Source organism: Salvelinus namaycush, chromosome 12 (assembly GCF_016432855.1).
Source record: "Salvelinus namaycush isolate Seneca chromosome 12, SaNama_1.0, whole genome shotgun sequence".
In the NCBI taxonomy this organism is placed as follows: Eukaryota; Metazoa; Chordata; class Actinopteri; order Salmoniformes; family Salmonidae; genus Salvelinus; species Salvelinus namaycush.
Window position 1 is genome coordinate 5,885,158 of NC_052318.1, and position 24,549 is coordinate 5,909,706.

Consider the following 24,549-nt stretch of genomic DNA (forward strand, 5'->3'; position numbering starts at 1 on the left):
CCATTTTAGCTGACCTTACCTGTGTTGACAACCCACGATTTAAAGCCACCATGCAAAGCAAATAAAAGAAATAAAACTGCGGTACAGTGGACAAACAGGATTGCATGGACCAAGTACTTGATGATTCGTATGGCAAGCAAGCTGTCAATGTAAAACGAGAGAAGAGAAAATAGATTAGAGGCAAAAGACTGGCGATAACACCAATCAACAACTTGACTGTGGGAAATTGTATCACACAACTGTTTAAACACATACTGGTAAAAACAGCATTGAGAACATGCTAAATTTAACAAAAACATAATGCATATACTTAGTTATGATGGATTGCTCCTCCTTGTGCATGAAGACAAGTACAGTCAGAATCCGGAGTAGATGAAAAGTGCGAACATATACTATTATGGGCAGAAATGTTGTCGGTGACACTTGATTCATGAGATGCAAAATTGTAAATGCATATGGGAATGAGCATATGACATCATAAATGTATCCCACTTTCCTCGTCATATAGCTCAGTGACACAGATCTGTAGTCTGAGATGTATGATCCACTTTCATCGTAGAAACAAATATGAAATTTCAAAATGATCTGAAAGAAAAATAACATTGTCTATGTAATCACACGCAAAGACCGAAAAACAAATCCGTTCTGAAGGGTATTTGCATATTGAGGCAGGCTTATACAAGGTTAAAACAAAAAGGTGGGTGTAGTGTACATTATAATTTATGGAAACACAATGTATCAACAGACTGAAAGGACCCTAAGGTGGTTATTTAGATTACTGACAAATTCGTGAGCTGCGTCTCTCACCTCAATCATTTGAATGTATTCGATAATCATAGTGAACAAAAAGATGCCTCGGTCAAGATCGTACACAGATGGCTGAAATTGAGGGAAATCAATGATTCATATTTTCTTATACTACTTACAACTCAAGTGTCCCAACACGAATATTCATACAGATTATTATTATATTTGACTGATATTTTACCTTGAGGTCAATAATACAATAGGCAGAACTCCGCTAATGGATATAGCAAACAATTATGCGACAACGAATTCTAATTCCGAGAACAATGTGTACCACCTACCATATATGTTATCGCCCAAAACAGAATGATGATCAGAAGGCAAGATGTGTACTGATACACAACACGTACTGTGCTCTCCGGATTGATTGTTGTGTTGTGGATTCTGATGACGTTCAACAGAAAACTGATCAAGAATTGAGTGATGCTTGTCTTAATTCGGACATGAAATGGGAAGTCTTTAAACTTTGCTTTATTTTCCTCTTCTGCCATGCAGTGCTTGTAAAGCTTTATATCTGATGGACGAAACAAATGGCTCATGTATAAATGGTGCAACCCATAAAAGCTACAATTATAATAAATATGTTAGCTGCAGCAATACTACACCAAAGAGCTAAGCAAAGCTTTTTCCTATAACTTGAAAGATTTTAAAAAAAGCAATGTTGGCACCAAAACATTTTTGTGGGGCAGTTTAAAAATGTGTGGTAGGGTGCCTCAGTACAAATACTTATAAAAGTTACATAGAATTGCTTTTGCAGGACTTTCTATTTCATCAACACATGAATATAGCAATATTTTTGAAGTAATGCCAGCCAACTTACATCCTGTGTCATTCATAAGTATGTCAGTTGCTGAAACATTCTTCTGAACTTTTGACATGTCCATTGTTCTTTGCAGTAGCTGTTCACGTTTCGTTTCTGCAGCTTTCTTTATCTGTTTGCAAATGTCTGGATAGTATTTGACAGTTTCATCAAGGCTTTTCTTGGAGAGGACATACAGATCACAATTTGTGGCAGCCCTGGGACGCACAAGAAAACAGTATAATACTGTTTGTTACAAGACATACAATGCTACAATCTGAAATGTATTTGATCAGAGACACATCATTTTATATTTAAATGAGAGAAAATTATGCTTTAAGTCATCAAAAGTATCATGCCTTATTGTGGTTGCACGAGGTTCTGCAAACAGAAGGCTCCCTTCTCCAAAGTATTGTCCCGAATTCAGTTTGATGATAACAGTCAACTCGTCCTGTGACAAGACTTCTACTTCTCCCTTTTCAATGAAATACATCTAAGGGAAAAAATGCTAGTAATGACAAAAATGGTGAAGAGAGCAACAGCAACATTCTCATGTACACCCTTTCCTGTCATTAGGATTGAGCCCTGCTGTCATAGAAAATAGAAACCTTAACACAGCAGGGCCGTGTGTCACACCTCAGATCCAAAGTCATTTCTTTTGCATATCAGGTCATTAGCTCTGTAAAGGCACGGTCGAATCTGTCTAGCTAGTAACCGAATGAATCCTCCATCTGTTTCCAATTGGTCCACACTCTCTTTCCTCAGAATTTTGTGAAAAAAGGGTCCCTGTAGAGTTGGCAGAACAAAAATAAACTTAGCTTCCAGAATTAATTTTGAAGAAAATATTTGAAGAAAATATTTATGAGCTGGAAAAAGTACAAATTATTTTACATCAAGCTTTCCAGATAATGTTCTCTCGAGTGGGGATAAATGTTGTGCCACTGAGTTCCGTCGCTGCTTCCTCTTGATATCAAGTCCAAATGCCTAAAATTAAACAATAATAATAATAAGTGCATACGGGTATATTTACTTAAGTCACAACATTAAATCAAGGTAGTCTAAGCTGATAAAAATATAAATTGATAAATGTACCTTTGCAATAAGGTCAGAGTAGATAATGGTAGATATATCTCCGAGTAGAGACGATGGCAAATACTCAAACAGTGTGTCTTGGTCTATTCCTTTCGTTCTTATCCATTTGAAAGCATAGAAGTTCACAGTATTGTGATATAGAGCCCCTGTAATGTTCTGACTCTAAGGCAGAGAATTGCACATAATGAGAACTCAAAACATACAACAGGTAAGCAACAGATGTTGCTACAAACAATATCACATCTACAAAAATAAAAACCTTACCTTCAAGAATAGTTGTATGCTTTCCTTTTTCTCAGTAAAAGCTGCCCTTGTAGCATCTGCATTGGCTAACATAGCAGCAAATGTACCAGCCACATAACCACAATACAATGCTCCAGACACCATTATGAAGACCATGGTCATTTTCTGCAAAGACACACACAAAAAATAACAACAATATAATTACTTTCAAATACTGTACATTTAATAATAACCGTATAAACCTTTTACAGTAGCTTTAAAAATATATATATATTGCTGTGATCTTGAGTTGTACAAATTGATCCTGAAACTGTTTGTAATTTGAATAACCTTACCATAGAGGTTAGATAAGGATGTATATCACCATAGCCTACACCACTGAGAGTTGCAGTAGCAAAATATAAACTTATGGAATACAGTTCTGTGAAGGTAGCCGTTTCTGAGGGGAAGAAGAGTTGTCCATGACAATACAAAGTTCTCAAGTAAGTTACACACTTTCCATAACATTTTTTTTTTGATAACCTATGTTGTAGTGTAATTTAATGATATTATACAGTACCAGTCAAAAGTTTGGACACACCTACTCATTCAAGGGTTTTTCTTTATTTGTACTATCTTCTACATTGTAGAATAATAATGAAGACATCAAACCTATGAAATAACAGATAGAATCACGTAGTAACCAAAAAAGTGTTAAAACAAATCTAAATATATTTTAGATTCTTCAAAATAGCCACCCTTGGCCTTGATGACAGCTTTGCACACTCTAGGCATTCTGTGTCCAAACTTTTGACTGGTACTGTATATGGTTAAGATAGTAGTACAACAATAGTAGCAGTAAAACAAACTAGTTGAGTTAGAACCTACCGTACACTACGTTAAACGTGTAGTCCATGTGATACACCCAGGATTGTGATGAACAGTTGTGCTTTATCATAGGCAATAAGTAATTGGTTGTGTCACCAAACAAGTCTGCTGGAGGGCATACAATTGCAAAAACGATGCAAGTGCTGAAGTGAAGAAAAAGGACGCTATACAGAAAGAACTTAGCAAATGTGACAATCGTCTTTTCGGTTGCAATCCCTGATTGCCAGAATGAAAATGCAAGAGGAATCCGATATAACTGGAGAAGATGTGGGGCTCTGAGATATGCATATAGGTGCAGCGCTTCACTGTTTGAGTAAAATCCATTCTCATCAAAAGGGGAAACCACCATCCAGCCAATAACTTCCCAGGGAAAACAGCTGATGAGATCTATTAGAAAGCTTGTCTTCACATAGTGTTTTGCCGTTTCCAGCGTGTCCACTTTGAGATTGTCCTTGTAAAAAGCAACATGCAAACGGATATACATGTCAATCCAGCAAAAAAGGCCCAGAATGTAGGACAAAATCCAGAGTTCCTTTTTGTAGTGGAGAAAAGCAAAAAGAAGAGAGCTATTGATGCTGACCGTTATGGCCAAAACAAATCGGAAACATTCCCATCGGATGTACAGTGGATTGCTAGGCAAAATGGCACTCCTATATCTAGAAGAAAAAAACATTTTCATTACAGAGCAGTGTCATACACTGTCATCAAGTCCCATAACATATTATTATTTCAAGTCATTTAGAACACACTGTCTGTCTGTCAGTTTGTCTCAATGAAACATTAAGCATTATATACACTGAAGGACAGGATCTGAAGAAAAACTGCTAATCTCTCTTGCGCACTTCTAAAAAACAAAGAGAGGTTGTAACTTGAATAACTTCTCACACTATTTTTAATTTACTTTTGTTTATTTAGTAAATGTTTGATTACCTATATTTCTTGAACTGCATTGTAGGTTAAGGGCTTGTAAGTAAGCATTTAACGTTAAGGTATACGTACACGTGTTGTATTCGGGGCACGTGACAAATTCATTTTGATTTGATTAATTTGTTACAGACATTCAGTGCATTCGGAAAGTATTCAAGACCCCTTGCCTTTTTCCAAATTTAGTTACGTTACAGCCTTATTTCAAAATGTATGAAATAATTTTTTCCTCATCAATCTACACAAAATATCTCATAATGACAAAGCAAAAACAGGTTTTTCGAATTTTTTGCAAATGTATTAAAAAAAATCGGAAACATAACATTTCCATAAGTATTCAGACCCTTTACTCAGTACTTTGTTTACGTATGTTTGGCAGCGATTACAGCCTCAAGTCTTCCTGGGTATGACGCAACAAGCTTAGCACACCTGTATTTGGGGAATTTCTCCCATTCATCTCTGCAGACCCTCTCAAGCTCTGTCAGGTTGGATGGGGAGTGTCGCTGCACAGCTATTTTCAGGTCTCTCCAGAGATGTTAGATCGGTTTCAAGTCCGGGCTCTGGCTGGGCCACTCCCGGACATTCAGAAACTTGTCCCGAAGCCACTTCTTTGTTGTCTTGTGTGATTAGGGTCGATGTCCTGTTGGAAGGTGAACCTTCGCCCCAGTCTGAGAGCATGTTTTCATCAAGGATCTCTCTGTACTTTGCTCCGTTCATCTTTCCCTTCCAGTCCCTGCCGCTGAAAAACATCCCCACAGCATGATGCTGCCACCACCATGCTTCACCGTAGGGATGGTGCCAGGTTTCTTCCAGTTGTGACGCTTGGCATTCAGGCCAGAGTGTTCAATCTTGGTTTCATCAGACCAGAGAATATTGTTTATCATGGTCTGAGAGTCTTTAGGTGCCTTTCGGCAAACTCCAACTGTGCTGTCATGTGCCCTTTACTGAGGAGTGGCTTCCGTCTGGCCACTATCATAAAGGCCTGATTGGTTGAGTGCTGCAGAGATGGTTGTCGTTCTGTAAGATTCTCCCATTTCCACAGAGGAACGCTGGAGCTCTGTCAGAGTGACCATTGGGTTCTTGGTCACCTCCCTGACCATAGCCCTTCTCCCACGATTGCTCAGTTTGGCAGGGCAGCCAGCTCTAGGAAGAGTCTTGGTGGTTCCAAACTTCTTCCATTTAAGAATGATGGAGGCCACTATGTTCTTGGGGACCTTCAATGCTGCAGAAATGTTTAGGTACCATTCCCCAGTTCTGTGCCTCGACACAGTCCTGTCTCGGAGCTCTACAGACAATTTCTTCGACCTCATGGCTTGGTTTTTGCTCTGACATGCACTGTCAACTGTGGGACCTTATATAGACAGGTGTGTGCCTTTCCAAATCATGTCCTATCAATTGAATTTACCACAGGTGGACTCCAATCAAGTTGTAGAAACATCTCAAAGATGATCAATGCAAACAGGATGCACCTGAGCTCAATTTCGAGTTTCATAGCAAACGGTTTGAATACTTATGTACATTTCTAAAAACCTGTTTTCACCATGTCATTATGGGGTATTGTGATGTCATTATGGGGTATTGTGTGTAGATTGATTAAGTTTTTAAAAAATCTAATCAATTTTAGAATAAGGCTGTAACATAACAAAATGTGGAAAAAATCAGGGGGTCTGAATACTTTCCGAATGCACTGTAATTTGTCTCTTGGAGCAAAAAAACTAACTAGATGTAAATGTTTATGTAAATGCTCGTTATATTGTGGTTTTTATTATGAAATGTGGATGGTTTGACAGTGACAAGTTTCACGAGCCTGAGCAGTTGTCTGCATACCTTGGTGTGGGAGGTATCAGTTTAGTTTTGCTCAGTTTCAGAAGTTTTTCCTCAACAGTTTCTTCCTCTGCTCCAGCATAGATTGGGAAGTTTCCAAAGTCCTCAATATCTACAATCGTTGTATGTTTAGTTTTTTCTAGTAATTGAATAACAGAGGCACATATTGTATGCAGACATGGTGAAGGGAAAACTTACAACACTTTGACTTCTTGGCATATCGACGACCTTGATATGTCAACGAGGCATCTTTCTTCTTTAGTGTGTCATCATCCTGTTCCTCAGACTTCATAATTTCTTCAACGCTTTGCAATAAAGTGTCGTAATACCCTGGTGTTGATTGCAATTCTGTAATTTGGCTAGAAGGAAACAAAATCAGAAATCATGATTTGCATTATATAATTCACTCAATCTGTTTCTCTACCAGTATATGGCATTTCTAACGTTTGTGCATACACATTTGAACAGGAAATCTCTTATCACATTTGACAATTCATATGACAATTCATATTATGGACTCTATTTAACAAAAGGATACATCTAAGGGCAGGCGGTAGTGCTATAGGTTCAGGTGTGTGTCAAAAATATTTGTGCTATTTTAATAACTATCACATTTACCGGCGCACTTGCTGGAGTTGGTGCAAATGCGCTGGGTTTTGATGAATAAATAAGTTGTGGGTGTGTCGAGGCTTGGCCTCTCATGCTCCATGGCGGAATATGTGGTTGCTTCAAGTTGTGTTTACGGTCTTTTATGTGTTGCCTTGGAATCAACTCCAACTCCAATTCCAATGTTAGTCCATTATAGTTTGTTAAATGGCTTATGGACACGCAGCCTACATCATGGAGTGTTTTAAGCAAGTCCAAAACGGGACCTGCATGGCTAAAATAATGTGAGTCTGCCTACAATGTATAGATAAAAAAGGGAATATCATCTCACTGTTTTACTCCTCTCAAACTTGATATATTAATAAAGCTTAGATGATTAAGATGTATTTCCAAACGGTCTCAGGAGCCAAACCCTTATCGACAGTCTTGACTACTTCGCTATTGCAGTGGGCAGAACAAAAAAAGCCTTCATTGAGAGCAGGGGAGGTTATGCTTGGTTTTTAACCAAATAAACGAAATAGGAAGAAACATGTATTTTTTATGTTTCTAAATACGAAGTATAAAGGCTACTCATGTTCCAGGCGCAATATGGGCAGTGTGCGTCACCGCTGGATAGGTTGTTTCCGCCTTCAACATTTATCCCATTACCACATGCGTAACCGCTAAAACCAGCTTTTGGTTGGTCTTAAAATCTCTATCAGCACTGCCTGAAATTAACACTTTGGATCATGATTTTAAGGACATACCTCAAATATGTCTACCCTCCCATCTGAGCGCAAGCGAGCTGATATAAGACGGGTCAATTCCCGAACCTGGCTTTAGGGCTTGGAAATGCCATTGCTACAGTTTTTACATGACGAAATTGCAAACTAACGTGCGTTTGACACTGGCGCCGCCTTAACACCAACTGAAACTAGAGCTCCAAGTGTTAAAATAGATGTACCTTTCAATGACCGGGTATCTCTCCAGAACAGATCTAATTTTGTCAAAATCGATCACTAATATCTCACAATGAGTCTTTGCACGGACGGTCATTGTAGCTTGTTTTCCAAACAGAAATCCAGCCTGAAATTAGATCCAACGAGTATTCAGTGTAACATTCCAAATATGAATAAAAGTAGTCAATCAAAACTTTGCTTGAGGAAATGTCTCTGTAAATATTACCTCTCCGAAATACATTCCTTCACCGTAGAGTCCAACAATTTCAGACAAGTCATCACTTAGAATCTTGAAAATCAAATCAAAGGATTTACTTGTAAAAACAAAAACAAATGGGGGGTGGGGGTGAGTAACTGTATAATGTGAATACACATTACGTATCATTCATACAAGCATAACTCTTTCATACAAACCTGACAAGTCCCTTTTCGAATGCAAAATAGTTCTCTGGTAATAGTTTCACTGTACTGGATGATCTCCCCTCTGGGAAAGAAATACATGACAGAGGTTGATGCGAGATCCCGAATAAACGCTTGTCCAGCTTGCTCGAAATAAGGAATCTGTTGAGTAAAAATAAATGTCCCTCTTTATTTAAACATAGGTTGATTATGCTGTATAAAACGGATGATGGTTGCAATGAAAGAAGAAATAACTAATGAGCTCATAAATGACTCAAAAACATAATAGTGTCACCCCTGTTATGACTGTAAATTAAGTTAAAGCTGTATAAAAAATCGATTTCCTTTATAAACAGTCTGCAATGTGTTTTTCTTCCTAACTACAAAATATGTGATATGACTGTCTTTATCAGCATACAGGTACATACTGTACAAAACAAATATGGATACCTTTGACAAGAACCTCCCTCTCTCTTTCATCAGGACAATCTGTTGAAGTTCGATTGGCAAGTCATGCATTAAAAATTGGCCTCCTGGGTATGCTTGACCCCTGAAACATAAAAATAATAATACATATTTGGTCTATTGAAAGGAATGGCCTCTGAGATATATTTGAAAAACTTAAAAACAAACTTACTGGTACTTTGACCAAAGAAGACTCATATACTCAGTGACCCTTGTTTGAAGAGATAAACTAAGGTCATGGCTTTCCATGAAGTTGGTCATAGCTGAGAGGAGATTCTGAAATGTAACCCTGGAGAAAAGATAGTCTTGCTTAGGAGTTATAAACCAATGCACATCAATACACACTCATTAAAAAACATACAAAAGTAAAAAAATATTTACCTGGCAGCATTGTGACTGGCCAATGTGGCATAGACTTGACTGATAATGTAGTTAAAGACAAACAAGCCAATGAAGCAAACAAACACAGCAGTAAGTCGCTCTTTCATAGTGCTGGGAACAATGTCACCATATCCTGAGAGAGAAATATTCAGTTATGAAACGTTTAAGGCACTGTACTGTTGTATTTACTGAGCGGGGTGGACTTAATCTTACCAATGGTTGTCATGCTTGTTGTGGTCCAATAAACAGAAATCATATAATGATACAAGTTGCTATGGCTGGCTTTCAGTCCTGTGTTCCAGGCCCATGACTCTTCATCACATCTATGGAAAATTGTAATACTTGTCTAAACATCAATTGAAACATAAGTCATTAACACTTCCAACCCATTGTCTTTTTTTCTAAAAGGTTGGAATATTACCTGAAGTCCTTGCAGCCTGTGAGATACATTACTCCAGAGCAGCAGTGCACAGAGAAAATCAGGAGGAAAAGACATTTAGCCGTTCTTAGCTCAAACAGGTTCTTATCCATGTCATTTTCTTTTTTGTTGAAAAACAAACACACCTGAAATGTAAGAACATTTGTGTTCAGGTTCAGCCTCACAATGACCTACATGGTCATAAAAACTATGAGACATTAAACTTGTTACCTTCCGAATCCAAATAAGACGATTCCATCGGACATAGCCTAAAACTCTCCAATGTGCTTCTCCGCTTGTTGTAAAAGAGAAGAAGTCCAAAGGGAAAACAGCCAGGACGTCATAATACAGATTCCAAGATTTTCGATAGTTGTCAAAAATACCCATTATGTCAGCTTGATAGCCTTTGTTAACAGAGAAAATAAACCACAATTAACATGCGTGTTTCTATTCACTGAAATGGCATCGGTATCAAACCTATCAAAACACAGTGAGTACTCTTTTCTATAAAACAACAAAGACCAAAACATTACCATCTTTTGTAAAAACTTCTGTGCGGAGGTTCACAAATATGTCGATAATGGCAAAAAAATCAACCAACGAGCTGATTGTAAGATAGAGCGCACCCCATCCTTCGTTGTAAAAGCCTGTAAAGCCATTTTTAAAAAACTTCACAAAAAACATTTTCAGTAATCGATTCATTTTAGATTAAGGACTAACTAACCTTTAGTGGTGGATGCATTTCTTTCAACAAAAGAGTTTACAGTTGTTCTAGTGGTGGTCTGGAAAATCAGGTAATTGAAAAATTCCAACAGGACTCACCCTTTGTGTCTAGGTTGTTGGTGAAAAAAAGTACCCATGTTTCAATAAAAATTGAAATGGTGATACACCAAAACATAAAAACCTCCCACTTCTGAGCCAAAATGCCATCTGGTCGAATAGTTCTCATCCAAACAGACTGGGATCAAAAAAAATCAAGATATTAAGCACTCATAGAAGGATATACAGTTGAAGCCGGAAGTTTACATACACCTTAGCCAAATAAATTTTAACTCACGTTTTTCACAATTCCTGACATTTAATCCTAGTAAAAATTCCCAGTCTTTGGTCAAATAGGATCACAACTTTATTTAAAGAATTTGAAATGTCAGAATAACATTAGAGAGAATGATTTATTTCAGCTTTTATTTCTTTCATCACATTCCCAGTGGGTCAGAAGTTTACATACACTCAATTAGTATTTGGTAGCATTGCCTTTCAATCGTTTAACTTGGGTAAAACGTTTTGGGTAGCCTTCCACAAGCTTCCCATATTAAGTTGGATGAATTTTGGCCCATTCCTCCTGACAGAGCTGGTGTAACGGAGTCAGGTTTGTAGGCCTCCTTGCTCGCACATGCTTTTTCAGTTTTGCCCACACATTTTCTATAGGATTGATGTCAGGGTTTTGTGATGGCCACTCCAATACCATGACTTTGTTGTCCTCAAGCCATTTTGACACAACTTTGGAAGTATGCTTGGGGTCATTGTCCATTTGGAAGACCCATTTGCGACCAAGCTTTAACTTCCTGTCTGATGTGTTGAGATGTTGATTCAATATACCCACATAAATTTCCTGCCTCATGATGCCATTTATTTTGTGAAGTGCACCAGTTCCTCCTGCAGCAAAGCACCCCCACAACATGATGCTGCCACCCCAGTGCTTCACGGTTGGGATGGTGTTCTTCGGCTTGAAAGCATCCCTCCTTTTCCTCCAAAACATAACGATGGTCATTATGGCCAAACAGTTCTATTTTTGTTTCAGAGGATATTTCTCCAAAAAGTACAATTTTTGTCCCCATGTGCAGTTGCAAACCGTAGTCTGGCTTTTTTATGGCGGTTTTGGAGCAGTGGCTTCTTCCTTGCTGAGCGGCCCTTCAGGTTATGTCGATATAGGACTCGTTTTACTGTGGATATAGATACTTTTGTACTTGTTTCCTCCAGCATCTTCACAAGGTCCTTTGCTGTTGTTCTGGAATTGATTTGCACTTTTCGCACCAAAGTACGTTCATCTCTAGGAGACAGAACGCGTCTCTTTCCTGAGCGGTATGAAGGCTGCGTGGTCCCATGGTGTTTATACTTGCATACTATTGTTTGTACAAAAGAACGTGGTACCTTCAGGCATTTGGAAATTGCTCCCAAGGATGAACCAGACTTGTGGAGGTCTACAATTGTATTTCTGAGGTCTTGGCTAATTTCTTTTGATTTTCCCATGATGTCAAGCAAAGAGGCACTGAGTTTGAAGGTAGGCCTTGAAATACATCCACAGGTACACCTCCAATTGACTCAACTTATGTGTCACGCCCTGACCATAGTTTGCTGTGTATGTTTCTATGTTTTGTTTGGTCAGGGTGTGATCTGAGTGGGCATTCTATGTTGTTTGTCTAGTTTGTCTATTTCTATGTGTTTGGCCTGATATGGTTCTCAATCAGAGGCAGGTGTGTGTCGTTGTCTCTGATTGGGAGCCATATTTAGGTAGCCTGTTTTGTATTGTGGGTTGTGGGTGATTGTTCCTGTTACTGTGTTCCTGTGTTTTGTGTTGTCACTTTACGGGACTGTTTCGTCTTCGTTCGTTTATTTTGTTATTTTGTTTGTTTCACGTATTCCTATTAAAATGGAAACTCACCACGCTGCATCTTGGTCCGACATTTCTTACTCCTCAGACGAGGAGGACGAAGACTACCGTTACAGAATCACCCACCACCAAAGGACCAAGCAGCGTGGTAACGGGCAGCAGCAGCAGCGATCGCAGGACTCCTGGACCTGGGAGGAAATTCTGGACGACAGGGGACCCTGGGCACAAGCTGGAGAATATCGCCGCCCCAAGGCTGAGCTGGAGGCAGCGAAAGCGGAGAGGTGGCGGTATGAGGAAGCAGCACGAAAGCGCGGAAGGAAGCCCGAGAGGCAGCCCCAAACATTTCTTGGGGGGGCACACGGGGAGTGTAGCTAAGTCAGGTAGAAGACCTGAACCTACTCCCCGTGCTTACCGTGGAGAGAGATGGTCCAGGCAGGCACCGTGTTATGCGGAGATACGCACGGTGTCTCCAGTACGTGTGCATAGCCCGGTGCGGTACATAGCAGCGCCTCGTATCGGCCGGGCTAGAGTGGGCATCGAGCCAGGTGCCATGAAGCCGGCTCTACGCATCTGGTCTCCAGTGCGTCTCCTCGGGCCGGTGTACATGGCACCAGCCCTACGCATGATGTCTCCAGTACGTGTGCATAGCCCAGTGCGGCCTATTCCACCTCGCTGCACTGGCATGGCTACGGTGAGCATTCAGCCAGGTAGGGTTGGGCAGGCTCGGTGCTCGAGACCTGTAGTGCGCCTTCACGGTCCGGTCTATCCGGTGCCTTCTCCACGCACCAGCCCTCCTGTGGCAGCCCCACGCACCAGCTCTCCTGTGGCAGCCCCACGCACCAGCCCTCCGGTGGCGGTACCACGTACCAGGCCTCCAGTTCCAGCACCCCGCACTCGCCCTGAGGTGCGTGTCCCCAGCCCGGTACCACCAGTTCCGGCACCACGCACCAGGCCTACAATGCGCCTCCAGGGTCCAGTATGCCCTGTCCCTGCTCCCCGCACTCACCTAGAGGTGCGTGTCCCCAGCCCGGTACCACCAGTTCCGGCACCACGCACCAGGCCTACAGTGCGCCTCAGGAGGCCTGAGCCGTCCTCCTGTCCAGCGCCGCCTGAGTCTCCCTCCTGTCCAGCGCCGCCAGAGTCGCCCGTCTGTCCTGAGACGCCAGAGTCGCCCGTCTGTCCTGAGACGCCAGAGTCGCCCGTCTGTCCTGAGCCGCCAGAGTCGCCCGTCTGTCCTGAGCCGCCAGAGTCGCCCGTCTGTCCTGAGTCGCCCGTCTGTCCTGAGCCGCCCGTCTGTCCTGAGCCGCCAGAGTCGGCCGTCTGTCCTGAGCCGCCAGAGTCGGCCGTCTGTCCTGAGCCGCCAGAATCGCCCGTCTGTCCTGAGCCGCCAGAATCGCCCGTCTGTCCTGAGCCGCCAGAGTCGCCCGTCTGTCCTGAGCCGCCAGAGTCGCCCGTCAGTCCTGAGCCGCCAGAGTCGCCCGTCTGTCCTGAGCCGCCTGTCTGTCAGGAGCCGCCCTTCAGTCCAGAGGCGCCTGAGCCGCCCTTCAGTCCAGAGGCGCCTGAGCTGCCCCTCAGTCCAGAGGCGCCTGAGCTGCCCCTCAGTCCGGAGGCGCTCCTCAGTCCGGAGGCGCTCCTCAGTCCAGAGGCGCTCCTCAGTCCAGAGGCGCTCCTCAGTCCAGAGGCGCTCCTCAGTCCAGAGGCGCTCCTCAGTCCGGAGCTGCCCCTCAGTCCAGAGGCGCTCCTCAGTCCGGAGGCGCCCTTCAGTCCGGAGGCGCCCTTCAGTCCAGAGGCGCTCCTCAGTCCGGAGGCGCCCTTCAGTCCAGAGGCGCCCTTCAGTCCGGAGGCGCCCTTCAGTCCGGAGGCGCCCCTCAGTCCAGAGGCGCTCCTCAGTCAAGTGGGGCCCTTTATTAGGGTAAAGAGGTTACTGAAGCGGGCAATGACTATGGTGGAGTGGGGTCCACGTCCCGCGCCAGAGCCGCCACCGCGGAGAGATGCCCACCCAGACCCTCCCCTATAGGTTTAGGTTTTGCGGCCGGAGTCCGCACCTTGGGGGGGGGGGGGGGGGTACTGTCACGCCCTGACCATAGTTTGCTGTGTATGTTTCTATGTTTTGTTTGGTCAGGGTGTGATCTGAGTGGGCATTCTATGTTGTTTGTCTAGTTTGTCTATTTCTATGTGTTTGGCCTGATATGGTTCTCAATCAGAGTGTTTGTCGTTGTCTCTGATTGGGAGCCATATTTAGGTAGCCTGTTTTGTATTGTGGGTTATGGGTGATTGTTCCTGTTACTGTGTTCCTGTGTTTTGTGTTGTCACTTTACGGGACTGTTTCGTCTTCGTTCGTTTATTTTGTTATTTTGTTTGTTTCACGTATTCCTATTAAAATGGAAACTCACCACGCTGCATCTTGGTCCGACATTTCTTACTCCTCAGACGAGGAGGACGAAGACTACCGTTACATTATGTCAATTAGTCTATCAGAAGCTTCTAAAGCCATGACATAATTTTCTGGAATTTTCAAAGCTGTTTAAAGGCACAGTTAACTTAGTGTATGTAAACTTCTGACCCACTGGAATTGTGATACAGTGAATTATAAGTGAAATAATCTGTCTGTAAACAATTGTTGGGAAAATTACTTGTGTCATGCACAAAGTAGATTTCCTCACCGACTTGCCAAACCTATAGTTTGTTAACAAGAAATTTGTGGAGTGGTTGAAAAAAACTAGTTTTAATGACTCCAACCTAAGTGTATGTAAACTTCCGACTTCAACTGTACAATTAAATAAATGTTCTCTTATTTCTGAGCAATTTGCTTCGTTCATTTAACCTACCCTTTTCACATCTGTAGATGTTTTAACTGATGAAGAGACATTGTGGGACTGGTTTGCAAGATATTCCATAAACAATGTAAAAATCTTCTGATCCCTTGGCTGAAAAGGAAAATAATTAAATACAATAACATCACGCAAAGTCTATTTTCCTCAAATAGACGTGCAGTACCAGTCAAAGGTTTGGCCACACCTACTCATTCCAGGGTTTTTCTTTATTTTTTACAATTTTCTACATTGTAGAATAATAGTGAAGACATCAAAACTATGAAATAACACATATGGAATCATGTAGCAACCAGTGTTAAACAAAGAATTTTAAATTCTTCAAAGTAGCCACCCTATGCCTTGATGACAGCTTTGCACACTCTTGGCATTCTCTCAACCACCTTCACGAAGTAGTCACCTGGAATGCATTTCAATTAATAGGTGTGCCTTGTTAAAAGTTATTTTGTGGAATTTCCTTCTTAATGCATTTGAGCCAATCAGTTGTGTTGTGCCAAGGTAGGGGTGGTATACAGAAGATAGCCCTATTTGGTAAAATACCAAGTCCATATTATGGCAAGAACAGCTCAAATAAGCAAAGAGGTGCTTTGCTGGTGACACTGTCAGTGATTTATTTAGAATTCAAAGCACACTTAACCAGCATGGCTGCCACAGCATTCTGCAGCGATACTCCATCCCATCTGGTTTGCGCTTAGTGGGACTATCATTTGTTTTCAACAGGACAATGACCCAACACACTTCCAGGCTGTGTAAGGGCTATTTGACCAAGAAGGAGAGTGATGAAGTGCTGCATCAGATGACCTGGCCTCCACAATTACCCGACCTCAACCCAATTGAGATGGTTTGGGATGACTTGGACCGTTGGAAAAGCATTCCAGGTGAAGCTGGTTGAGAGAATGCCAAGAGCGTACAAAGCTGTCATCAAGGCAAAGGATGGCTACTTTGAAGAATATAAAATGTATTTTGATTTGTTTAACATTTTTTTGGTTACTGTAAGAATATTTCAAAGATAAATACACAACGCAGAGGACGAGAGGTCAATAGAGTACTAACGGTCAATAGGGAATTATCAATGGAAATAGTTGGTTTTCAGTTCAACATCTGTTAGGAATGTCAGTCCTGAACTTATAGCTCTACATGTGGCACGTGCTTATTGGTCCAACCTGAAATAGGATACTTGTTATTTGGCCATTGGCACAGTTTTATTGCAAGGAATTGTAATTGGTCAATCACAGGCTAGGGCTGGGTTATAAAACTACATTCTGTCCCTTTGTTCTGTGGAGAGAACCACAGGAGAGAACCACAGGAGAGAATCACTGGAGAGAATCACTGAGGACAGGGAAGGAACGACCATCTACCATCTACCTCTCAGCATAACATCTATGATTTATACTCTTTGAATAACCCTATTTACCTCCCCCTGATTTGCTTTCGGGTCTGTGTTATTAAGTGGCGGCAGGTAGCCTAGTGGTTAGAGCGTTGGACTTGTAACCGCAAGGTTGCAATATTAAATCCCTGAGCTGACAAGGCAAAAATCTGTCGTTCTGCCCCTGAACAAGGCAGTTAATCACGAGTATCAACCCCGTATCCGGGATCACCCCCCACCCCCCCCACACTGATTAGCATCGCTAGCATAGCTTCACAAGTAAATAGTAGCATCTAAATATCATTAAATCACAAGTCCAAGACACCAGATGAAAGATACAGATCTTGTGAATAAACCCATCATTTCTGTTTTTTAAAATGTTTTACAGGGAAGACACAATATGTAAATCTATTAGCTAACCACGTTAGCAAAATACACCATCTTTCTTTGTCCACCATTTTCTCTCTCCACCACTAGCTATCACCAATTCGGCTAAACTAAGATATTGATAGCAACAAACCAAGACAAAAACTCATCAGATGACAGTCTGATAACATATTTATGGTATAGGATAGGTGTTGTTAGAAAAAAGTGCATATTTCAGGTAGAAATCACAGTTTACAATTGCACCGACCATCACAAATCGACTAGAATTACTAGATAGAGCAACGTGTATGACCAATTTACTCATCATAAAACATTTCATAAAAATAGACAAAGCATAGCAATGGAAAGACACAGTTCTTGTGATTTCAGACCATATTTCAGATTTTCTAAGCGTTTTTCAGCGAAAACACAATAAATCGATAAGTTAGCATACCACATGTGAAAACGTTAGTAGAGTATGAATTCAAGGCAAAGGGAGCTATAACGTTATCATCGCCAAAATATATTAATTTTTTCACTAACCTTCTCAGAATTCTTCCGATGACACTCCTGTAACATCATTTTACAACATACATATACAGTTTGTTCGAAAAGGTGCATATTTAGCCATACAAAACCGTGGTTATACAATGGAAATAGTCACAACTCAAGCATCAAAATGAGGGACGTCAGCTTTCAGAGTGATCTAGTTTAATCGAAAGCTAATCATATACTTGACTAAAAAATACAGAGTTGACAGGAATCGAAAGACAAATTAGTTCTTAATGCAACCGCTGACTTACATTTTTAAAATTATCCTTACTTTTCAATACAGGGTTCGCCAAGTGAAGCTATACCAAACAAAATGGCGAAATATGCGTTTAAAATATTTCGACAGAACAACGATTTATCATATTAAATATTGCTTACTTTGAGCTGTTCTTCCATCAGATTCTTGGGCAATGTATTCTTTCTTGGGTTTAATCTTCTTTTGGTCGAAAGATGTCCTTTGTCCGTCTAAATGCCCGCTAACGTTCGACCGGGACCCCGAAATGTGCCCGGTGCTTCACATAGAAATGCATCAAAATCGCACTAAACGGATATAAATTGCTATAAAACGGTTTAAATTAACTACCTTATGATGTTTCTAAGTCCTATATCGAATTAAATTACAGACGGATACATTTTACGTTGATAACCGAGCCTTTGAAAATGGCATCCGGAGGTGTCTTCCTGCGTAAAGGCGAGCGTCGAAAGGGGGGCTACCCTCACTCCTTGGTCCTTTATAACCTCTGAGAGCTACGCAGAAGGCCCATTCCACTTCTCATTGGTTACTGACATCCAGGGGAAGGCGGGTGCAGTTCGTGTCGTTCCATAGGATATACACAGACTTTTAAAACTGATCTGAAATCAGAGCTTCGCTCTCAGACCTTTCACTGTCTGTCATGGATTTCGCTGTAGAAAGAGTTCTGGGTCACCCACAGACATCATTCCAACTTTGTATGAAACTAGAAAGTGTTTTCTATCCAATAGAATTAATAATATGCATATTGTACGAGCAAGAATTGAGTACTAGGCAGTTTAATTTGGAGACGACAAAATGCTAATTCGGAACAGCACCCCCTGTAGTCGCAAGAAGTTATTAACCCACTGTTCCTAGGCCGTCATTGAAAATAAGAATTTGTTCTTAACTGACTTGCTAAGTTAAATAAAGGTAAAATGAAAGAATAACATCAACTGCTAACATTACTATATGATTCCATATGTGTTATTTCATGATTTTGACATCTTCACTATTATTCTACAATGTAGAAAATAGTTTGGACACACCTACTCATTCAAGGGTTTTTCTTTATTTTAATTATTCTACAATGTAGAAAATAGTTAAAATAAAGAAAAACCCTTGAATGAGTAGGTGTGTCCAAACTTTTGACTGGTACTGTTCATCGCTGAAGCATGAACACTGGATGAAATGGCTTGTGATAGAACTCATACTTACCAACAGATTTACACTTAAATCCTTCTGAAAAACCACATTCTGGGGGTTCGATGCCACTCCTAGAGCAAAGGCTTCCCTAATAGGATGCTTAACATTATGCAGCCGTTTTTGAGCTGTTCTTGCTATCTTCAAACCAGCTGTTGAAGATATTTTATTTTGCAATATGACAGTATTTTCAATGTCACAGAATATACATATTTCAAAGAACAGATTTCAAGGGATGTACACTACATTAAACAATATGTTCTATCAAAATGTGATTTAAAAAAACTATACCTACCTTCTGGGTAATCCGCAAACAATGCAAGAAGATCACTGCGTTCCAACACACAAATTTCACACAATGTTGCTGCACAAATCGTAGTGTTTCTCGGAATTCTGTACATCAGATAAGCCTTGAAGGACAATAATCATATTTTACACACACATTATGCATAAGCCCATGGAATAGCTTACAAACACATTTTTAAAAATAAATATTTCAAAATATCAAAACAGACGTTATGCTCTTTGCCATACCTCTCCAATTAACGATCCAGGCAGCAAACGGGCAACTTTGTCACAATAATTATCTCCTAATACCTGTAAGGTGGGCATAATAATTTGTAAACAGGAAGCAATTTTCTAATTAATTCATTTTGAAATATGGAAATCTAAATTTGGTTGGACACTCAATGTTTACAGCATAGGACTATACATTTTCACTTTAGTTTGGTAAAGACTTGGATGATCGATTAAAGTTTTGTACTAACTAGTTTAATCATGTTGAATGAAAAACTATTATTCATTATGATGGCATCAACGTGATGACTGCTGATATTCATAGATAAAACTAAATGTACCTGCACCACTCCATGTTCAATGTAGTATGCATTTTGATTGATTTCTCCAGGCTTTGCCAAAATTTGTCCAGGACTGTATGTGTAGGTGTTGAATTTAAGTGACAAAGCTCTTTTGAAGCCATCTTCGGTATCATGAAACAGGGTTGTCTGAAAGAGAATACAAAACATTGAATACTCATTGTCTCAACAGTTCAAGCCTTTGACTTTATCTTAGTACTATAAGGATCATACATGGCTGACCAAACCAAGGTACACATTAAAACAAATCTTACCTTTTTCATCAGAGGTTTGTAACAAGCAGAGGATATTTCTGAATGTAGCGCAAAAGGAAGGTCATCCAGTAGGCCAGCGATTATACTGCCTTTGCGATGCGTCCACAGATAATAGTAATATTTATGCACCCATGTTTGAACTTCCTCTGGCAATCCCATTTGTTTCTGGAAAAAGACAAAGAAAAGCTGTTGTTTTTATCACGATTATTACTTTTTTATACAACGGGTAGGTCCAATCCTGAATGCAGATTGGTTCAAACTGGATTCTAGCCGGTGTCTATTCCACAAATTACCATCAGCTAAATCTATGACTAAAATGCCTATCCACTGTCTCACCAGCCCAGCCAAGCAATTTATTAACTTGATCTCCACTATAAAAAGCATCTAGACATTATCTTACATGTCTTTTAGACTAACATTTAGTTTTCAACAGCAGAGATTTGTATAAACCTTCCTGTCTGTCTCTCCGACATTTGCAACATTGTTTCAATATCCAAATTCGATCTCCAGCTGTCCCATAGTAATGAACGTGTCGGGAGTCGGGACGAGACAGACAAGCAGGCAGCGTTTCTCAGCCAGACGAAATCATTAATCAGATGGCATAATTTTTGGGAGATATATACAAAGAAATGTCAATTGAAAAAAGATAAAACAAAATGTATTGCAGCTAGTTTACAGCCTTTCCAGCTTCAGTTTGAAGTGACTGTGTTAGCTGTGTTGTTGGCTAGCTCCTCTGAACAACAGTGTCCTGATGAGTGAGCACATTTTCTATGCCAGGTGAAATCACGCCTCATTAGCTCATTGTTATGGATGTATCCAAATAAATGTCTTTAGAAAACAGCTTAAACAAATGAAAATTAATCTACTTTGCTGTTATTCTGGCTTGATTGTAAATTAGCCATAGTTGGCTAGCCAGCAAGTAAGGGATAAGAACGGTGACAGCCAGTATGGCAATGGAACACTTAGAATGACTGCCATAGATACAGAACAAAAAGACTGAACACCTGGGTCGCGTCTCTAGCAACCGAACCGATAGAACGAACGACCAGCAGGCTTGCGTAGCAACCCTAGATTTGTGTCGGGACTATATCTTGTGGAAGGATAAAATAGTATGAATAAGTTAATCAAAATAACATTTTTAATGAAAATTTGTCAATTTTTATTTGAATATTGTGGTAACCCGTTGTATAAAAGTGATAATGCCCTCGAAACCGGTGTTTGGAGGACATATTGACAGGGTTTGCCCTAACAACACACGTGCCAATATATCCTCCAAACACCGTCTTCTCGGGCATTATCACTTAATTATGTCAATGGGTGTTGAGATATACCATATGAAGACAAATGGACTCCATTCGATGGCAGAACCTTCCTCTCCGGGCATCCAGATTGCTAATGATGGAGCTCATTCCAGTCGCGATGACTCCAATGAAGGCAAATAAACCAACCACCATTACCAGTGAGGCAACCATAACCTCCGGGATCTTCTTAGCATGTATGTCTCCATAGCTAAGAAAATCTAAATATTATTATACTTTCAGTTCTTTATGAAAAATTACCAGTATTCTAAAGCATTCAATACAAAACACATGTGCCCGTCAAAAACAAACTAATGCAAATACAGAGGAACACAAATGTATGGAGAACGTCACAAAGCATCCATGTGGTTATAGGTAGCCCAGATGGTTATTTTGTGATGTTTAATAGCCTTTGTCTAACATCGCTCACTATATCCAAGTGGTACTGGTAAAAAATATATATATTTAAACCCACTAAAGAGCAACTTACTTACCCCACAGAACATAGAGTTATTGCAGACCAGTATAGTGACGTGGCGTAAAACTCAAAATCTGTTACTCCAGTCAAATTGGTTGAAACTTCAAGAGAAAACATTGAATTCAATACATAACAGTGACTCATTCATACATGCACCTACAATGATACATTTATTAACATCTTAGTGTTGTTAACATGTTTATCAACACCAATGATGGGATTACATCGTTGGTCAACACTTATGAAACAAATCCCATCTCTGTTTCCAGTCATTAGAGAATGTTTTGCTCTACATCAGGGCTCTATGCAGACTCTTTTTTTCCCTCCTAGATGTAAATTACAGGTCGCACAGCAAAATATTTATGTGAGTAAAATGGTTGCACTGTAGAGCCCTGCTCTAGCTAACTACCTCATTTTGCAAAGAAGAAAACTCTAAAACGTACACTCTGGCAACAGCTGTAACCAGTTCTCCTCTTTTGGACACTCCCTTGGATGGCCACCATGAGCAGCAATACACGCCTGATTGTACCTAGTATGCAAAAATAAAGAAGATAATAAGGAATTCAACTTTAAAATACAAGTATTTTATCTTTCATCTTGAGACTGAAGGAAAAAACATGTCATAGTCTTACTTGTAAAGGGGCCTTTGAATGGTGGGTGGTTTGAAGGACCATGTAATTTTGACTAAAAGACCAACTCACCAGGCACACGCAGAGACTTGAACACAGAGGACAACAATAGAAAAGGAATTCAGGACTGCAACATGTATCTTGTTGGTGTCAGGTTCTTTTCCAAAGGACGCTTAATTGAAACAATATGAGACAGTATATACAGGTTAATAAGATTGGATTAATTGGCAGTTTTGGAAGAATTTTTACAATATAAATTAAGCTAACTGTTTTTTTGCCACAGTAAATAGAATTCTATCATTTTATCTTGTTGACATTATGTTAATCATTAACATGTACCATTATTTTATTTTTTTAAGTTAAGGCTTTAGGTGGTTTACAAATACAGTATTGATTATTAATGTCATCACTATTGTACAATAAAACAATCAAATGAAATCAAGAAACTTACATATTATGTCAAACAGCCGTAAGACTCTTAGACATCGATTGATATGCATAAAATGCAATTCAGGCGAGGCGTATCTCAGAGTCTCAAAGGGAAGAACAGCCAACAGGTCCATGATAAACCATGTTTGGAGATATTTTCTCTGCACTGGTTTAGAATCGATTATGACGACACCATTACTTTCATATCCAATGTAAAAGCGTGAGATGATGTTCAACAGGAAGATCACATCCAGGCAGTATCTTATCCCAACAACGACAGGGATAGCGGAGTTGAAGAACAGCTAAAAACAAAGCAAAAAGGTTAGCTGGAGGGGGACCTGTATCCGTGATTTTGACCAGATAGACAGATCATCTGCAGAGATATAGCTCCCCATGTATTCGCCTAAGATTGTACTTTTCTATACCACATATCATATGGCTGTGTACAAAACCGAAATAATCTTATTTTAGCGCATATAAAAATCCGCCAATGGATGTTTTAACAAGGTGGTGCTTCTGAGTACGGCTCGGGGGAGGCGCCCTCCTTTGGATTCAGAGATTTTTGAACACTTATAAATGCCATTTCCTGCAATCTAGTGCAAAAAACGGCCTTATATGATATATCATTTTTTTTTTTTTTATGATATAGTGCATATATTTTTTTTTACAATCAATATTACCTTACATATATGCTTAGTTGCATTCAAAACAGCTCATAAAAGTATTTCAGTTGAATGAATACTTGGTAGAACTGTAATACAGAAACCAGCTAACCATCTATATGTACACATAGTGCTGTATTGGTGTGTATTCTCAGAAGAAAATGTTATTTTACAGGAAATATTATATAATTCCTATAATATACTCCAATATTCTATATGTGCAACTTATTATGGTATTTGGTTTGCTATAACATTTGATTTAAAGAGACTTGGAGGATTTGGGCATGCTTTTCTAGGTATCCTACCATAAGCCCTAACACACCTATTGATTCTCTAGTAGCGATGCTCTAATGCTGGATGTGAGGTAAGAAAATAAAGAAAACGAAACCGTATTTTTTGTCATTGTCTCTCAGGATCAATGAATGGATCACTTTTGTCGATAAAATTAAGTATATTAAAATACTGGGTGTACCGGCCCTTTAAATAGCAGTCGTTTCTACCACATAAATATGACAAAAAATATATTTACTTAACATTTCTAAAAACTAAATTATACTATATTCAAATGATGGTAAATCAGCTTTTTAGTTCTAGTGTGGGTTGTCCTTTGAAAAGAAAAGCTGCAGATTATTATTTAAGGGAAAATATATATATTTTGGTTTGACAGAATATGCAAATGTACTGTAATTGTGCTAAAATATCAGTATTTCTTTATAATATTATATACATGTCTAATGATGTTTTGATAAGAATTAAATTGATATTTTGCTGGAGAAATTTAACCACTCTCAAATTCATAGACAGCGCTATGGATGCAAGGACTAACGATCCATGACATCAAAATTCTAGTTTTAACCATGATGAGGCCACACAGGGTACTTTGTTAACAAATAGAGAAAAAAACAAGCTACAGCCTATTTTGGGTTCTGATGGGTTACGACAGTTAAACTAAGATAATGAGGCATAAGTTATATTCGTCAAGAATCAATGGGTACATATCATT

At 39.9% G+C, this 24,549-nt stretch overlaps 1 protein-coding gene across 1 annotated transcript in view; it reads right to left on the minus strand.

Moving 5' to 3' along the window:
• The window catches only part of LOC120056750, a 34,522-nt gene that overhangs the window by 1,568 nt on the left and 8,405 nt on the right, over positions 1-24,549 (minus strand). Inside the window, exons 2-34 of the mRNA XM_039004957.1 lie at positions 22,907-23,186; positions 22,528-22,627; positions 22,270-22,355; positions 21,843-21,927; positions 21,382-21,559; positions 20,051-20,215; positions 19,779-19,925; positions 19,456-19,518; positions 19,217-19,331; positions 18,937-19,073; positions 10,297-10,432; positions 9,995-10,167; positions 9,767-9,909; positions 9,559-9,668; positions 9,346-9,478; positions 9,137-9,253; positions 8,950-9,049; positions 8,515-8,661; positions 8,327-8,389; positions 8,106-8,227; positions 6,755-6,915; positions 4,594-4,604; positions 3,809-4,460; positions 3,277-3,380; positions 2,963-3,106; positions 2,699-2,860; positions 2,498-2,590; positions 2,243-2,392; positions 1,966-2,099; positions 1,528-1,824; positions 1,089-1,383; positions 311-585; positions 20-141 (exon numbers count right to left, since the gene is read on the minus strand). Coding sequence (XP_038860885.1) covers positions 20-141; positions 311-585; positions 1,089-1,383; positions 1,528-1,824; positions 1,966-2,099; positions 2,243-2,392; positions 2,498-2,590; positions 2,699-2,860; positions 2,963-3,106; positions 3,277-3,380; positions 3,809-4,460; positions 4,594-4,604; positions 6,755-6,915; positions 8,106-8,227; positions 8,327-8,389; positions 8,515-8,661; positions 8,950-9,049; positions 9,137-9,253; positions 9,346-9,478; positions 9,559-9,668; positions 9,767-9,909; positions 9,995-10,167; positions 10,297-10,432; positions 18,937-19,073; positions 19,217-19,331; positions 19,456-19,518; positions 19,779-19,925; positions 20,051-20,215; positions 21,382-21,559; positions 21,843-21,927; positions 22,270-22,355; positions 22,528-22,627; positions 22,907-23,186 — 5,200 coding nt within the window. The remainder of the gene's footprint in view (positions 1-19; positions 142-310; positions 586-1,088; positions 1,384-1,527; positions 1,825-1,965; positions 2,100-2,242; positions 2,393-2,497; positions 2,591-2,698; positions 2,861-2,962; positions 3,107-3,276; positions 3,381-3,808; positions 4,461-4,593; positions 4,605-6,754; positions 6,916-8,105; positions 8,228-8,326; positions 8,390-8,514; positions 8,662-8,949; positions 9,050-9,136; positions 9,254-9,345; positions 9,479-9,558; positions 9,669-9,766; positions 9,910-9,994; positions 10,168-10,296; positions 10,433-18,936; positions 19,074-19,216; positions 19,332-19,455; positions 19,519-19,778; positions 19,926-20,050; positions 20,216-21,381; positions 21,560-21,842; positions 21,928-22,269; positions 22,356-22,527; positions 22,628-22,906; positions 23,187-24,549) is intronic.